The sequence below is a fragment of the Pseudophryne corroboree genome, chromosome 3, assembly GCF_028390025.1.
Source record: "Pseudophryne corroboree isolate aPseCor3 chromosome 3, aPseCor3.hap2, whole genome shotgun sequence".
NCBI lineage: Eukaryota > Metazoa > Chordata > Amphibia > Anura > Myobatrachidae > Pseudophryne > Pseudophryne corroboree.
Genome location: NC_086446.1, coordinates 486,516,485 through 486,534,783, shown reverse-complemented (window position 1 = coordinate 486,534,783; position 18,299 = coordinate 486,516,485). Strand labels below are relative to the sequence as shown.

General features: G+C 45.2%; 1 protein-coding gene across 8 annotated transcripts in view; it reads right to left on the bottom strand.

Annotated features, from left to right (window-relative positions):
* RHBDL3 (rhomboid like 3) overlaps positions 1-18,299 on the bottom strand; it is a 146,541-nt gene that overhangs the window by 18,146 nt on the left and 110,096 nt on the right. For all 8 annotated transcript variants that reach the window (XM_063960899.1, XM_063960895.1, XM_063960892.1 and 5 more), the window contains 5 exons: positions 13,956-14,180; positions 10,129-10,280; positions 5,378-5,490; positions 1,691-1,791; positions 959-1,019 (listed from right to left, as the gene is read on the bottom strand). In XM_063960899.1, the coding sequence (XP_063816969.1) occupies positions 959-1,019; positions 1,691-1,791; positions 5,378-5,490; positions 10,129-10,280; positions 13,956-14,180 (652 nt within the window). The remainder of the gene's footprint in view (positions 1-958; positions 1,020-1,690; positions 1,792-5,377; positions 5,491-10,128; positions 10,281-13,955; positions 14,181-18,299) is intronic.

The following is an 18,299-nucleotide window of genomic DNA, read 5'->3' as shown; positions in this document are numbered from 1 at the left end:
ATATGAAGTGGTTACGAGGAATACATGACAGAGGACACTGGGGTAGATGTATTAACCTGGAGAAGGCATAAGGAAGTGATAAAACAGTGTTAAGTGCAAGGTGATAATACACCAGCCAATCAGCTCCTAACTGTTAATTTACATATTGGAGCTGATTGGCTGGTGTGTTTATCATCTTGCATTTATCACTGGTTTATCACTTCCTTATGCCTTCTCCAGGTTAATACATCTGCCCCATTGAACCCAGTAGAAAATCTTTTAAACAGAGAATGAGATGTCATTTATCAGTAGTAATTCATCTGGGGGTCGAGCTTTTTGTCATGCGGCTCCGACTCTATGGAACTCACTTCCCTGCGCAGTGCGAGAGGCCCCAACTATAGAATCCTTCAATAGTAGACTCAAGACTTTCCTGTTTACTCAAGCATTTCCATAATGTCCCTTTAGTATCTTCATGCTTCTGTATTTTATGAAAAGCTTTTCTGTACTTCATTATTTTCTGTACTATATTATGCTATGTATCTATTAAGCGCCTTGAGTCTTATTGGAGAAAGAGCGCTATATAAATAAAAATTATTATTATAATAATATTAGTCTAGTGGAAGGTGTATGACTGGAAATAATACATGCGAGTCACACAGAGATCTGAAAGGGCAGCACAAATTCATGACACCCTTGTGGAATGAATGATAATCCATTCATTCCTTAACCCCTGAAACATCAGGGGCTGGATGTAATGAGGTCCGAGTTGGCTGGCGGTGCGGGTTCCCGGCCGAACTCAGGACGTTTTTTTAAAGCGGCAATCATGTACAAGGCAAAACAATGGCTTGTATATGACTGCCGCTGAGTTCAGTCGGAAACCCGCACCTCTGGCCAACTCGGAATTCATTACATCAAGCCCCAAGTGCTGAAGCCCAAATAGTGTCATTAATGACATTGATATGCAAGAGACCATACTTACTACATATTAAGGCAAAGGACATGCGCAGGAGCTTGAACTGACATCTCATCCCGGACCAGTTCTGGAGTGAAAGTAGAGACAAGGAAGTCACCAGGAGAGCAGAACATAACGGGGAAGAACAGAGCTGTCTAATCTCCATATTCATGTTCTGACAAATCAGAGAACGGCCAAACATTTCACACCCCTTCCTCATTCTCAATGGCACAGCTGCCCCTATCGAGGGCATGCTCATAGCCAAGTTCACAAAACATTTTATAGCAGTCAGTTACTAAATGGAATGAGGAAAATACCAGAGACCCCGATACTGTTCTAGTAAATGAAAGATATCTGTGTAGGTCAGCTATTCCGTATATCTGGACAGAATAGGCCATAATAATTTCGGAATGCAGTTATTTCTCCATTCAGAATGCCGACATAGGTTATGTCAACATGGTTAAAATGTCAACTTTGACAGAATGTTGACATTTCCATTAGACTAAGAGTTAGAGTGGGAATTACATTAAAAAGACTATCACATTTTTTAATTATGTTGACATAACATCAATGTCAACATGTGCAGAGTCATTGATTTAAACATTATGAACATGTTGACATGACAACCACGTTGACACAATGAATGTCAAGTTGTGAATGACTACAAAATATACCACAACCATTATTTCAATAGCAGATACTAGTTAAAGTTTTATAAGATACAATAAAATATCTGATAGAACAAGTAAGGTCTCTCACCATCACAATATTGGCCAGGTGTGCAGAAACAATGGCGTAGACTCCTCCCGAAGATCCCACCAGAGGAGCAGTCATATCAGCCACAGATACTGCCAGAGAACCTGCGCAAGATGTAAGTAATTATTACCCTCGTGTATCTCAATCCTTATGTGTGGTTTTATTATGCATCTAATGCCCATTTACTACATCACTAGAATTATGGGATTATTTTGACACATTTGGTGAGTTCAATAAGAGCACTTGTGTGTCCGGATTGTGTGTGGTATGGAAGGTAGATAGTAAATAGGTCGACAGTGTCTAGGTCAACCACTATTGGTCAACAGTAACTAGGTGGACAGGGTCTCTAGGTGGACAGGGTCTAGGTCGAAAGGTCAAAAGGTCGATATGAGTTTTTTATGTTTTTTTGGTGTAGTTTTCTTCGTAGAGTGACCGGGAACCCCAATTAGTGCACCGTGTCCCCTCGCATGGCTGGCTTTGCTCGTAGTCCACGTGGATCGTTAAGTATGAAAAGGTAAAAATAAAATAAATCGTGAAAAACTCATGTCGACCTTTTGACCTGCCGACCTAGAACATGTCGACCTAGAGACCTTGTCGACCTAGAAACCCTGTTGACCTAGTTACTGTCGACCAATAGTGGTCGACCTAGAGAACGGATCCCGTCCGGATTCAGTGGAGTCCTCAGACCATGCATGTCCCCTGGCCGACAGCACATACAGGGATCTCAGTGTGAGGGCAGATTGTGGAAGTATTGATGCGTTAACAGAATAAAATAGGTGTCAGTCATGTTTCAAGGGCATTACTGGCCAATATGTATGGGTAATATACAATGACAATTTAAGGGAGCCAGGTATACCCAGAACTAAAGCAAGATTTTCTCTATTGTCCTTCTCTATTTTTTCAGTTTTAGACCTGGAGCTGGATGCATGACACATCACCTTTTGCATGCGATGCATCCCGCCAGTCTTTGCAAGCATAATGGCATTTATTAACACCCTATGGATACATACGGATGTACACCAGGGAAGGCGTCGCAGGGAGTGCTGGGAGGGAACTGTTTGGATCCCTCTCAGGGACAAACACGAAAAGAAGCGCATAGGCTTCTATAGGGTAAGGCCAAGCTCCGTCTCCAAGCTCCAGAACAGAGATTGATGGTTGCGTAACAGAGAGTATATGCACACAGGCAGTGCTGCGATGAGGTGGATGGTTGCATTACACAGAGTGTATACACACAGGCAGTGCTGCAATGAGATGGACTATTGCGTTACACAAGAGTGTATGCACATAGGCGCTGCTATGATGAGATGGACGGTTGCGTTATACAGAGTGTATTCACAGAGGTGATTCTGCGATGAAGATGGGTGGTTTGTGTTACAAAGAGTGTATGCACAGAGGCGGTGCTGCGATGAAGATGGATGGTTTGCGTTAACAGTGTATGCACAGAGGCAGTGCTGAGATGAAGATGGGTGGTTTGTGTTACAAAGAGTGTATGCACAGAGGCAGTGCTGAGATGAAGAGGGACGGTTGCGTTACACAGAGTGTATGCACAGAGGCGGTGCTGCGATGAAGATGGATGGTTTGCGTTAACAGTGTATGCACAGAGGCGGTGCTGCGAGGAGATGGACGGTTGAGTTACACAGAGTGTATGCTCAGAGGCAGTTCTGCGATTAGATGGACGGTTGCATTACACAGAGTGTATGCACATAGACAGTGCTGCAAGGGGAGATGGACGGTTGCATTACAGAGTGTATGCACACAGGTGGTGGTGCTGCCATGAAAATGGACGGTTGCGTTACACAGAGTGTATACACAGAGGCGGTGCTGCGATGAAGATGGGTGGTTTGTGTTACAAAGAGTGTATGCACAGAAGCAGTGCTGAGATGAAGATGGACGGTTGCGTTACACAGAGTGTATGCACAGAGGCGGTGCTGCGATGGAGATGAATGGATGCATTACTCAGAGTGTATACACAGAGGCGGTGCTGCGATGAAGATGGATGGTTTGCGTTAACAGTGTATGCACAGAGGCGGTGCTGCGAGGAGATGGACGGTTGAGTTACACAGAGTGTATGCTCAGAGGCAGTTCTGCGATTAGATGGACGGTTGCATTACACAGAGTGTATGCACAGACAGTGCTGCAAGGGGAGATGGACGGTTGCATTACACAGAGTGTATGCACACAGGTGGTGGTGCTGCCATGAAAATGGACGGTTGCGTTACACAGAGTGTATACACAGAGGCGGTGCTGCGATGAAGATGGGTGGTTTGTGTTACAAAGAGTGTATGCACAGAGGCAGTGCTGAGATGAAGATGGACGGTTGCGTTACACAGAGTGTATGCACAGAGGCGGTGCTGCGATGGAGATGAATGGATGCGTTACTCAGAGTGTATACACAGAGGCGGTGCTGCGATGAAGATGGGTGGTTTGTGTTTCAAAGAGTGTATGCACAGAGGCAGTGCTGAGATGAAGATGGACGGTTGCGTTACACAGAGTGTATGCACACAGGTGGTGCTGCGATGGAGATGGACGGTAAGGCTGTGGGACAGTGACAGGCGTTTCTGGGTGGTGGCAAGAAGTGCATGTAAAAGGGGTCTGTTCAGTGGGCGTGTCATGGGAGTGTTGCGGGTGTGTCAGTGAAAGTGGTTATGTAGTGAAACGCCCGCCCACACAGGAGCCATACTCAGACGGAAATACTGCACCTACCATAGGGCTGGTGCAAATTTTGATGGTAAGACCGATGGTGGCATCTACGGATGCAGCAATCGGTATTACTGCATGCACGAACGCTGACAGCGGGCGTCTTACCCATTGCACATGCATACATATGGATGTACACCAGAAAAGGAGTGTAGCGGCATTTGCATAAAGTCACAGAGAGCCAGCCAACAATATACACAGTAGCTTCTACACTCACCTCAGAACCAGGCCCACAATCTCTGCCCTCTCTCACAGGCCTGGGGACAGTGACCAACATCACTCCTCATCTGAGGGTTACATAAGTGACTAACATATACTGTATGTATTGCCCAAAATGTAATACATCTGCAGAACCACTTACTGACTACCAGGTGACAGATGCCTTCCATCCATAAGCCGCACATTTATTGTGCTATGCAGTCTATGGAGTAAACTAGAACATAGGAGGTAATGCAGCAGCAGTCGCAACTGCTTCACGCATGCAGTTCAGCAAATTTTGGCCATCTGTGCATGCGCAGCAGTGTTAATACGTGTGCACTTCGGTCAAACTACGATTTCATCCCAGGAGGATACAATCTGATTTTGAGTGACAGCAGCGGGTGCCGGCTGTGGCAGCATTACGTCGTTGTAGGGAAGTGGTCCGGATAACGCAGGGCTGGGTAGGACTTGTCATGCTGGGAGGCCTTGCCCTGTGCTGGGTGGCCCCCAGCAAGCGATCACAGGCAGTTGAAGATTCTGCAATTCATGCTGAATAGGGTCCATAATTATTACTTGCACCATACATGCATGTATTTTATATATTTGCTGAGCATATATTAAACGTGATGTGGCATTTCACCAATCAGAGCTGTCACTAGGCTGTCAGGAAAGACATGACATTAGTTGCTGCAATGGGTTGGCATGCCGATGCTGTTTTGGACCATGTTGAACAGTTTGTATATCTAGCCAGTCATTCAGTAAATATGGAGAAATGAAATAAATATGAGACTGTACCTGCCAGGACCCCTGCAATGTACACAAACCCGATTCGCACAGCACCATGTACCATCTCCAGGGGGACACCCACCAGTAGTTTCAGGGCTATGTTCACCCCAAGGTGTTCTATCCTAGGAGACAATAACCCCATATTAAATGAATGCAAGTACATGCTAACCCAGAAGTTAAAACAGATTATTTCCCATCATTGAAAGACTATTCTTTTTTTCTTCTTCACATTCTAAGTTTATACTGTAATACAGTAATGTACAGTACGTACATATTGGCATACTTGGGATATGTATATATTCCAGTGACGTGCAGCCAGGGTGGGCAGGGGAGGCAAAGCTTCAGCTCTCATACTCCAGTACACTCTAGAGCAGAGGTTCTCAAACTTGGTCCTCGTGGGCCCACACAGTGCATGTTTTGCAGGTAACCCAGCAGGTGCACAGGTGTATTAATTACTCACTGACACATTTTAAAAGGTCCACAGGTGGAGCTAATTATTTCACTTGTGATTCTGTGAGGAGACCTGCAAAACATGCACTGTGTGTGCCCCCGAGGACTGAGTTTGAGAACCTCTGCTCTAGAGTTTTGAGTATACAAATTATTCAAATAATACAAAGAAGATATTTATAACTTTGAAATCGCCTCTTTGTATTATTCTTATCATCTTTGTGTTATTCTAATCATTAGTCAAAAGTCACCACCAAATCATAAATGTGTGTGTAACTCTGGCTCTGATACTAGCTAATGCCTCACCAACCACTGACCTCACCGCACCTCACTGATATATTTACAGTTTAAATTTCTGAGTGGGGGAAGTGATTTTACATTGTAGTCTCACTTTATGAACTTCATAGTGGAACTTTCTTTGCCTTCAATATAATAATTTCCGCCCTGTCTTCTACCTGTTGGCATTCCCCAAGGATCTGTCCTTGGCTCCTTCTCTTTTTGCACCCCATCCTTTGGAAAACTCTTCAGCTCCTTCATGTCTCCTATCCTCCACTAACCTCTCTACATCATTCCTCACTCAGTCTCTTTCTGTATGCCCATCCCCTACCCCCGGTACTTCCTCTCTTGTCAACTCCTCTTTTCTCTCCTCCCGACCTTCTCTCCCCAATTCACCCTCCCACTGTTCACCACCACTTTTAGTATGCAATCTCTCACAGGCAGGATCCACTTTCCTGTTCTCCCCTAGCATTACCCTAGCTTCCATTCTCCCTTGTCTACTGTCTCCCAGAGCTCCATGTAACAATGATACAAATTGCATATTTTGTTTGGTGTCACGTAGTGATACTTGATTATAAGTCAGTGGTATTTAACATAGGTTACCTCTCCAGTGCCGTTTTCCTCCTCAGCGGTACACCTGGCAGCCTAACACTGCTAGCAATGGGCTACCTACTAATGGGCATGACCAACGGCAGTCTACGCATACAGTATATATGGTGCTGCAACTCGGCAGGGACTCGGTAAAGACTGGAAAGCTTCACTGAAGCCGGAAAGGCTTTGCTGGGTCCTCACTGCCAGCAATGGGGATTGTACCACTTAAATCATCTATAGATGGAGTGTTTCTTCATAAATAGCGCTACGCTAAGCTTAAGGCTGTTTGCTATAATACTGAACTGGTGTCATAAATTTTAGCGTCAGAAACAAGTGATAAAGGTGTTGTCGCTCATTCTTAAATGGAGCCGCTAGTCCCATTGTTCCCTCTTGTTTGGGTACAGGCTCAAGGTGTGCTAAACTGCCTACCCCTCCCAGTGACTCACCTCCACTTACCTGTGAAGCTACAATGGGCTTTCCAACCACTTATTCATGCCATACCTACAGTAGCTTATTGGTTTATTTCTCTGTGTTGTTCCTAAGATAGCCCAAGTCAGCTTACATTTATAGTATCTATTAACATGTATTAATGTTACTGTGCATATAAACCTGTGCGGTGCTGTGTGTACTACGTGGTGCCTTAGAGTGTGAAGATAACAATAATGTTGAAAATATTAATAAAAAGAAGCTAATATTTGGATTCAGATACATACATGAAATACACATCCATAACGTTAGCATTCAATACTAAAAATATCAAGAAACACATCCTGACGTAAAATGCATTCAACACTTCCATCAGCCATGCTATGGGTGGGATATACTAACCCTTTGCCATACACCCCGCCATTTACCGCGTTGATACTAAGTGCATATATACTAACATGTGCGATTAGTATCGCAAAGGATAGCTTTCCCGATAAGAGCTGTCCTTTGCGATGCCGGCACTTTTGGGTTTCGGCCTCGGGAGTACCTATGCGCAGGCACAGTGGGACATGGCAGCCACGGGGGATGATGGGAAGGATCAGATTGGAGCCCTCTGACAGTACCGATACACAAAGAAGCCCATAATCTTCTATAGGGTAACGCCAGCTTTTGCTGGTGTTACCCTCAGCACTGAACCTCCGGCGTATGGGACTTAGTACATATTGGAAATGCGTCCAAAGCCCACAACCAGGCTTTTGGCTGCATTTTCCTGTTATTACATCCCGCCCTATGGGGCTGATTCAGAGACTAACGCTATAGCACAGCTGCTGTGACTCTGTACGCAGTGGCTGTACTTAGATATGCAAACGCCTGCAGGAGGTGTCTTGTGGAAATAAACACCCTCTGCTGCTTTCTGTGATCTGCTGCAGTGCCCATAGATACAGCATCAGATCACTCGGATGTCCAATGTTCATGCAGAGTAACCCTCAGATTACTCAGGATGTCCAGTTATGTCACGCTCCTAGAGCCAGTGAAATTGCAGCTGAGGACCCAGCCACCGGCGTCAGCATGTCCAGAAAACAGGGCCAACATTTCCCCATTCTCTGGAGCCCTTCTATGCCCCCAAAGGGCAGCAGCATGTCAATCATGCTGAGTGTCTGGGGCACTGTGAGCGACATCCCACCCCATGCTCAGTGCGGCTCCTGCACATGCGCAAATCTAAAAACATTGGAAATGTGCGTAAGCACCAGGGTTACATACATCTCTGAATTAGGCCCTATGTATATCGGGTTGGGTATGCGATCCCAGCAACGAGATTCTCAGGGGGGGGCAGAGCGTAACAAGCCCCTTGTTGGCTCGCCACGCTGCGGGCTCGGTGGCAAGCTGTAGTCACCACAGGTTCTATTCCCACTCTATGGGTGTCGTGGACACCCACGAGTGGGAATAGTCCCTGCTAGTCGGCATGCCGACTGTCGGGATTCTCAGGGGCCGGGATGTAGGGGGAGGTCACATAACTACATCCTTGTATATCATACACAATTTCAAGTGGTTCACTGTGAATTTAAAGAGACATTACACCAATGTTACCTATTTTATTTATAGCAGGCCTGGCCAACCTGTGGCTCTCCAGATGTTGTGAAACTACAAGTCCCAGCCTGCCCTTCTACACTTTTGCTATTCGGAAATGCCAAAACTGTGGCAGTGCATGCTGGGATGTGTAGTTTCACAACAGCTGGAGAGCCACAGGTTGACCAGGCCTGATTTACAGTGTCTCCATTCCAGGAAGAATGCAGCAGGGTGATCTACTCTCCCTGGAGTCTGTAGGGACTCCCCGAAATGTGTGATACTTTGCAAATAAGAGTTTACAGATATTGCAATGTATGGAATACCGTCAGGTCGTAGAGCAGATGAAATGAAAATATTACTGAGAAATGTAAAGGCACCTACTGTATGTTTGATTCAGCATTTAGACAAAAAATAATTCCAGTTTAAGGAAATTGAACCTTAATAATAGCTGCCAGTTCTTCTGATAGATCACACAGGCAACACATAACATATAATACCAACCAATGCATTGCTCCAGAATTGTCTAGGAATTCTCCAAGATACTTATAGCCCTCAGCTGACAGTAATGGAGTCACCTTCCCAGGAATCAATGGCTGTAAACAATGTATGATGTTTCCAGTGAGAAATGAATTCTGACATTACATTAACCCTGAGTAATGTGACTGCTGTCACATAAGTATTTATAACCTCACTGGGGGGCCCACTTATCATTAATCACATATTCAATGCAATCTTGGCGTGATATTTGCACTCAGAACTGCAATGCAATATGCGATTATATTGGCGGCATGTATTACAGAGCACGCGAGGAGCCCGTCATTGCGATGTGCTCGGAGTGGAAGTGGGACTCCTATGCATGTGTGGTACTGCTGACCATGCATGTGAGGCAACCACTGCCAGGAAGGTTCCGGGGGAACCCTCTGTCGGCTAATTATGCAGAGTGTAGCCTGAAGGCTACGGTGGGCTAATGCTATCTTTAGATGGCGATAGCTGAGGGGGCCAATCTCCGGAATGCATAACATTCCAGAGCTTGATAAATATGGCAGCATCGCATCCCCCACAGAAATCTATGGGAGTTACGGCTGCAGGAATAAAGGAACCGCAGCAGTTATCAGATATCTCTGATGGGATACATTCAGGGGATAGTAAAAATCTGCTGTTACCGCCTGAAAAACAGGTGTTTTCTGGGAATCAGCCACAAATATTTATTGATAAATAGGCCCCTGGGATAGTTGGGAGCCCCACAGCTCCCACACATATACTAATAACTTGTCATTATTACACGGCTGTCCCATAGAAAGAAGTTGGCTAGCCTCTGGGGTGGGAGATGTGGCCAGATGTACAGGACAGACCACACTGAAGGCACCAGTCAGCATTTACTGTTAGCAGGGTTTGTAGGTACGTATGGAAACAGATTAATGCACCATTGCTGGTGAAATGTGCACGCCACTGACCCTGCATGCATGAACATGTAGCTGAGATATCTCCAGGCCTGAGCTCGTAGCTGGGGGTGATACACAACTGGGTTCTTCTTCAAGTACTGGGAGTGTGTGACTTGAAGCACGAATCGGTCCAACACCAGCCCATAGTAAACAAAGAAGACAACCTGTAACCAAGACATAATGGCTGTCCTCATACAGCAAATAAACAGCAACATAATGGCAGGTCCTCAGACACATTTTATACCACAAGACAAGTTTTCACAGTTAGGTTGCTGATTTATTAACAAGGTTTATCATATGCAACGAGTTTTGCGATTATAAATGGTAATCCGGCCAAACAGCTCCCAACTGTTATTTTTCAGAGCTGATTGGCTGGAGCGGGATGCGGTCAAGATGTCGCCGGCAGGAATCCCGGCGGTTGAAATACCGATGCCGGAATCCCGACCGCCACAATCCCGACATATTCTCCCTCCGTGGGTGTCCACGACACCCATAGAGGGAGAATATAATAGTGTGCCGAGCGTGGCGAGCGAAGCGAGCCCGCAAGGGGCTGCGTTCCGCTCGCCACCCCTGTCGGGATTGTGTGGTCGGGATTCCGGCTGGCGGCATTTAGTACTGATCCCGCTGGAGCACCATTTATCATATGCAACGCATTTTAAAACTCATAGATAAATCAGCCACTTAATGTTTTATATTAACTTCTAGCATTATATTTTACGTTGTTTACCTATGATTTCTTCACTTAGGCATCACACTACAGCTGTCTATGAGGTGCATTCAATTACAGTCGGAACTGCCGTCTTGTCGGAAAGACAGCAGTTTCTGACTTTTTTAGGTCGCATCGTGATTCGACCTATTCAATGGGGCTGACATTTTTCCGACAGTTCGACAATTCCGATTAGCCGCGGATCCACCTGTTTTCTCGGATTTGCAGACAAATCCAACAGCTTTAGTCCCGTTTACGACAATGTCAGTCCAACTTTAAAAAAAGTCAGATTGACATTGTCGAGAACGTCCACAACCTGTCGGATTTTGCCGCAAGTTTAATACTGCATTGTCAGATCCTTTCCGTCGTAAAGGATCCGACATGCATTGAATAGTCCCCTATGTAGTAAACTGATCCACACCACTCAGCATCAGCCAGCCCCATAGTGTGGATTGGAAACACAAGCTGGTGTAAAAAGCTTTCTGGGTAATAAAAAAACTTCTCCGTACATGCTAGGAAAACACCTACAGTAAACTAGGCAAGTTTGTGAAATTATAATTCTGCACTCTTGTGATTACCTGACGCTACACAAATGATGGGCTTTTTCTATTGATGTGAGGTCCCATGACGTTTAGGTTGCTGAAAAAGAAGTGCATCTTGTGGACTTACAGTGAGAGCCCCTGTGTCTTCTCCTGGCAGCAAAGGACACCTTAAATGACTATTTGGGTGAAATTCAATTGTTTGAAAAGTCAGTTGGGTGTCTGTTTTTTCCTGTCTATTAGATAGGAAAAAGCAGACACCCAACCAACTTTTCAAACACTTGAATTCCCCCTTTGTGTTTCCTTACACCATCCATTATTTGTGGCTGGTCTGTTGGTATATCCATCTGTTTAGTAATCAGCCACAGAGCAATTCCTCTCCATTATAAGCTATTGAAATTTACAGGTACTCAGGAAGAGCCAGTAAGTGGGAGTCATTCTATAGTGTAAATACGGTACCTTTTGCACGTTCAAGATGCATTTTATAAGGCATACAGTTAAAAATATTGAAACAATTTATCACTCTCATAGTTAATTTATGCCATAAATGAAGCTAAGCTAAGCAATATTTCAGGAAAGTAGATGGAAATGTTAAATGGATGAATGGGAGGATCCTGACTTATTTGAATATGAAGTGACATTGTCACAGTATTCACCCTTAGCGTTTCCAGTCAGACATTAAATTATGCAGATTGATCCTAAGGCGGTAGTCCCCAAATTGGCATTTGGATGTATTGATGTGAACTCGTACAACTTGCCTCAGTACGCCATGTAATATGAGACACTGGGCACGATGGGCGTATTTTTCATGTATTTTTATCCAAAAATGTGTCTAGGATTCACCGGGAGACTGAGCTGATTAATCTGATATGTGACCCATGTATATCTGTGTGTGACTGAGTGTGTATACAGTGCACAATGAAACTTGGTGTGGAAGAAAACCGCAACCACTGCATAGTAGCACATCGGACACAGATCCAGACTTAATCGCACACAGGGCCTAATTCAGACCTGATTGGTGCTGTGCGTTTTCGTACAGCAGCCGATCAGGTCTGAACTGCGCATACACCGGCACCGCAGTGCGCCGGCGCATGCCAGACAGCCGACGGCCATCTCAGCCCTGCGATCGCCTCTGCCTGATTGACAGGCAGAGGCGGTCGCTAGGCGGGAGGGGGTGGGCCGGCAGCGTTTGGCCGCCGTTTTAGGGGCGCGCTCAGGGCAACATAGGCGTGCCCGGGCCGTGCGCGGGGTGGGCCGCGGCGGCTGTGTGACGTCACACTAAGCCGCTGCCACCCTCACAGCGACGAGTAGCTCCCGGCCAGTGCGCAGGAGCTGCGCTGGTAGGGAGCTACTCCTAAAGTACAAAAGCATCTCCACTGTGTGATGCTTTTGTACTTGTGCGGGGGGGGAGGTTAGGGCCTGACATGCAGGGCGGTCTAGCCCTGTGCTGGGTATCCCCCCACATGTCTGTGTGACTGATCGTAGATCAGGTCTGAATTAGGCCCACAGATATACAAGTGATGCATATCAAATGAATCAGCACATTCCTGGTGCTTCCTAGTCACACTGCGTTGTGCCTAAGATGCTTTTTAAAAAAAAGGCACAAAAAAGTTGCCTAGCGCTAGCATAGTTGCAATGGACCTGACGCATAAAGAGGGGCTGTTTGGTGCAATAGTGTATCTGTATATAAGAGCATGATTATTGCAAATAAGCACCAAGTGTTTTGCAACATATGTCACTAGACACTTGCCGGGTCGTAGATGCTCCATCATGGGTAGTGATTTTTCCTAAATCTTGTATCTTATTTGCATCGTAGCTGCATAGAAAGTTGCTTACAATGTACCTGACACATCAGATTAGTACTTTTATGCGAAAGACTTGATATATGTGTGTATAAAATTGCAGACTGAGCATAACAATATGTGGCAGGAGGCATGCCGCAGATATCCATCTCAGAACTCTGTATTTTGCCAATTTTACCCAGATTTGTGACTTAGTCGCACAAAGTAGTACATGTACAGCAAGCCCCCCAGTAGTCAGTGTACTCCTGCATTGTACTTTTGTTGCATAAGTGATGCGAATAAAATGCATATTTAAAGAAAAGGAGTTTGGCGCAGCTAAGTCGCAAAGTCCAACTATTGGGTAGGACCCATCTGAACTTACAAACACAAAATATATACATGTCTGTATGCTTTAACATGAAATACAATATGACACAACATTTTCAGTCACAGAATACAACACCTAAAACATACTTTAGCAGAAACATTGAGTTTCTGTCTGATATGATCCCACTTCCTGTGCTGGGTACGGTTGATATGGCTCGACTGGCCGACTAGGTTACATCCAGGCCAGGTCAACTTCACCATATTATTGATCTGAGAGGACAGAGGGGCAGATGTATTAAGCCCGGAGAAGTGATAAAGCAGTGATAAAGAGCTGGTAAGTTTTAGCTAATCAGCCACTGGCATTTTACCAACCCGTAATGACTGGCTGGTGCGTTATCACTTCTCCATGCTTAATACATCTGCCCCTATATAGCTACTATGACCACAGCTATAGACCCTTTGGCAACATAAATAGTTTAGGCTTACCTCCACAATGGTCACAGTAATCAAAAACCAAGGTGGGGGACAACCTGTGTAGTTATCATAAAACCATTTCCGGTCTATCTCCCTAGGCAAGGTCTCATAGGCAACGTGGCGGATCAGCCGCTGTGTGAGGCTCAAGCCAGGCTCTTCTAGAAGTGCTTTGTTACACAAGTGCCTGTTCCCCTGCAAGATTGCACAACGGAAACTGTTTGACCTCTTGTTGCTCATCTGAAAAATAAAGGTGACATGAAGAGGGAATTATAGAGACAGTATTAGAAAGAGCAGGAATTAGCCTGAGTGAGCTTTTCTTTATAATTTACTATTATAGAGATTTTATCATTTCTAATGACATAAGAATTATACAGATATGAGATTAGATATATGATAGGAGTGTATATAAATAATATGTGACATATAAATAGGGATAGTGACACACATAAATAGATATATTTTACCCCAAAAAAACGATCAGAACTTGTCAATTGTTTTTGTTAAGTACTAAAGTTTAAAATGTATTTTTACAAATATAGTTAAATACATTATATATATATATATATTTATTATACCACTGACTGACTCACTGACTTATCATAAAATCTCCGAAACGAGGACTAGGAACTTGAAATGTTGACAGTACTGTAGCTTTGTTTTATGATGTAGGTACCCACAAAGAAGAGATTTTTTCAAAAGTCCACCCCCAAAGGGGTGAAAAGTGTTTTTTTATAGATTCTTCACTATCTCTTAATCCAGATAAGATTTCGATTTGGTTTTTGCATATAAACGTTACCAAATTAAGTGCCTACATAGGTGTATATATTCTTAGCAGCATGTTAAGCTAGGTGTAAAAACAATCTTCATTCTGAGAATTCCTCTGATCCCATCAGACTATCATTTCCAGTTCAAACGGCTGCAGTTCCCGGTAAAGGTCTGCTACGCTATGACCATTAACAAAGCTCAGGGGCAGAGTATGAAAGTGGCTGGGGTGGATCTGAGGAGTGACTGCTTCTCCCATGGCCAGTTGTATGTTGCCTATTCCAGAGTCAGCTCCTCTGACAGCCTGGGTATTCTCCATCCTGAAGGAAAGACTAAAAATGTAGGGGGTCATTCCGAGTTGTTCGCTCGGTAAATTTTTTCGCATCGCAGCGATTTTCCGCTTAGTGCGCATGCGCAATGTCCGCACTGCGACTGCGCCAAGTAAATTTACTATGCAGTTAGAAATTTTACTCACGGTTTTTTCTTCGTTCTGGTGATCGTAATGTGATTGACAGGAAGTGGGTGTTTCTGGGCGGAAACAGGCCGTTTTATGGGTGTGTGCGAAAAAACGCTACCGTTTCTGGGAAAAACGCGGGAGTGGCTGAAGAAACGGAGGAGTGTCTGGGCGAACGCTGGGTGTGTTTGTGACGTCAAACCAGGAACGACAAGCACTGAACTGATCGCAGATGCCGAGTAAGTCTGGAGCTACTCAGAAACTGCTAAGAGGTGTGTGGTCGCAATTTTGAGAATCTTTCGTTCGCAATTTTAAGAAGCTAAGATTCACTCCCAGTAGGCGGCGGCTTAGCGTGTGTAAAGCTGCTAAAAGAAGCTTGGGAGCGAACAACTCGGAATGAGGGCCGTAGTTTACCAGGAAGTCCTTCAAAATTAAAGTTACACGCATGGAAATACTTGAAATTACGTAGCGAAGAACGGGTATTCAGTGAGTGGAGAGAGAGAGAGAGAGCTCTATATAAATGGTCAAGTCACATTATTATGACCACCAGCTAATAGCCAGAGTAACTGCCATGTGCAGCACAGAAAGCAGCTAGAAGGGCCGAACTGTCATTTTAGACACATGTCTGGTAGCCCCTGGGGTCATTTTGATGGTGAGCTACTCCACTGTAGCGTGTCGGTCGGCCCTCATGCACCTTCATAGCGGACATTCACCTCTCAGATTAATGGCATGTGGTGCTCTGCAGTTTCCATGTTGGTTATTCGCAATGGTGCCATTTGTCCAGTCTCAATATATCTTCACCACAGCAGCACGCGAACAGTTCACAAACTGCGCTGCTTCAGAAATACTGCCACCCTTGGCCCGAAAGCCGATAATCATCCCTTTTTTCAACTCAGATAAATGGCCCCTTTTACCCAGGACAGCAACGAGTGATATGTGTGCAGACGGCCTATCGCACACCTTATATACTCACCAAGCCAGCGCATTACACGTGACATACTTCATGGGCTATGCCAGAGGTTCCCAAACGCGGTCCTCAAGGCACCCCAACAGTCCAGGATTTAGGTATATCCATGGCTCAGCACAGAGGGTTAAATCAAATTGACTGACATACTAATCAAGTCACCTGTGGCCAAGCATGGATACATTTAAAACCTGGACCGTTGGGGTGCCTTGAGGACTGCGTTTGGGAACCTCTGGGCTATGCGCTGTTGACATCAAATGTAGGAGATGGTCATAATAATGTGACTCAACCGTGTATATCTCCAACCCAAAACAAATAGGTTCGCACAGTTTTCTGGGCTGCAATTTCGAGAGTGGTGTCGGCGGACACAGACCGCACATCACTCCCAGGGTGCCAAAGCAAGAGGAGGTTGTATGTGTGCTATCATGCACAAATTACCGACGATCAGTACTTTGTGCATGCGCAGGACCCGCTATAGGACAGAGATTTAATGGCCTCTGCAATGGGCGACTTGCGCGGCACCATAGGGGTCATAAGCAACCTGATGGTGGGAGAGAGATCTGACGTAGCTCGCATCACTACTGCAGCAGGAGGCATCTGCATGTAATAGACTCCTCCTGCAGCATCTATAAACAGCGCTATCACTGTTGCTTCCAAGTAAGCAGCAGTGACAGCAAATCCAACCGCACCTGAATGACCCCCATATTATAGAGAGAAATTTACAAGAGCTCAATAAGCTCTCTTGTATTTTTTTCACCCACTATACTCATAGGATCACTAATGTCTGGTTCTTATCAATGACCAGAGTGAATGTCTGAGGAGTGCAAACACTGGAAAGTGAGATGTGGCAGCGTAGAGTAGACAGAAGATGACATTATAAACAGGTTTATATAATAAGAATAATATTATTAATATATAATAACAACCCTGGTTTAAAAGAAGGCATAAATGTCCTGTAGGTGCAGACAGGGAAATGATCTGTGGAAATTAATGCATTGTGACCACAGTGCATAACTGAGTAATAATTGCAAGATGTCTGTGATTTCTATGCATAAGACAAGTTAGAAGACTGACAGCATAATTCTAACGGCTCCTGAAGGCAAGTACTGGGGTTAGGGTTAGGCACTAAGGGGAGGGTTAGGGTTAGGCTGCAGGGGTGGGGGAGGTTAGGTTTAGGCTGTGAGGGGAGCGGGGTTAGGATTAGGGGTAGGGTAAAATACATACCCAGAAACCATCGGGGCTGCCGGGATTTCATACCCAACCCATAATACCTATCCTAATTGTAGCTGAACCATTTTGATTGGTGCCAATAAACTGATTGCCCAATATAGATACCCTAGACCTTTGTACCAACTATATTTCAAAGGAAAACAAGGAAATACATCAGGTGGCTAGTTGAACTGGAATTCTGTGGATATCTCTGCTCCTACCTAGAGTTCATACCCTGAGTGAGGTTGGTTAACGGATTGCATTTGTCTCCATAGAGCAGGCTTTTTCAACCAGTGTGCCGTGGCACACTAGTGTGCCGCGACCGGTTGCAAGGTGTGCTGCGGAGCCAGAGCAGCTTCCTGCACCTTCAGAGTGAACTGTTGGCCCGGGCTCTTCTTAGAGGATCAGTCGTGCTCCGACCGTGACCTATGTCTTGAAGACGCGGCGGTGTGATATCATAGGTCATGGACGCTGCGTCTCACCACCCAGCTAGCCCACCCGCCTGCATACACATCTTCCAGTTCCTGCCTGCATACACTGCTTTCCTTGCCCACCCACATCCACACCTGCCCGACCGCCCGCTGCTCAGTATTTACTGCAATCCACTATGAACAACCCCCGCCACTGAGGGACAGGGAGGAGGACAGCTGACCAGTAGGGGCTAATATTTGTTATTTTATTTATCCTGTGGGGAACTATAGGATTTATGTGGGGAGAATAAGGATTTATTGGGGGAATAATGTGAATAATTCATGTGGGGAGCAATAGGATTTATGTGGGGAGAAATGTGATTGATTTATCTGGGGAGCAATAGGATTTATGTAGGGAGCAACATGATTTATGTGGGGAGCAATGTGATTGTCTTTTCTGTGTAGGGCAATGTATGTGTGTTATTCTTTTAACTGTGAGGGCCAATGTGTGGGGTTTTTTTTTCCTGTGGGGAACTGATGGTGCGCCTTGGCAATTT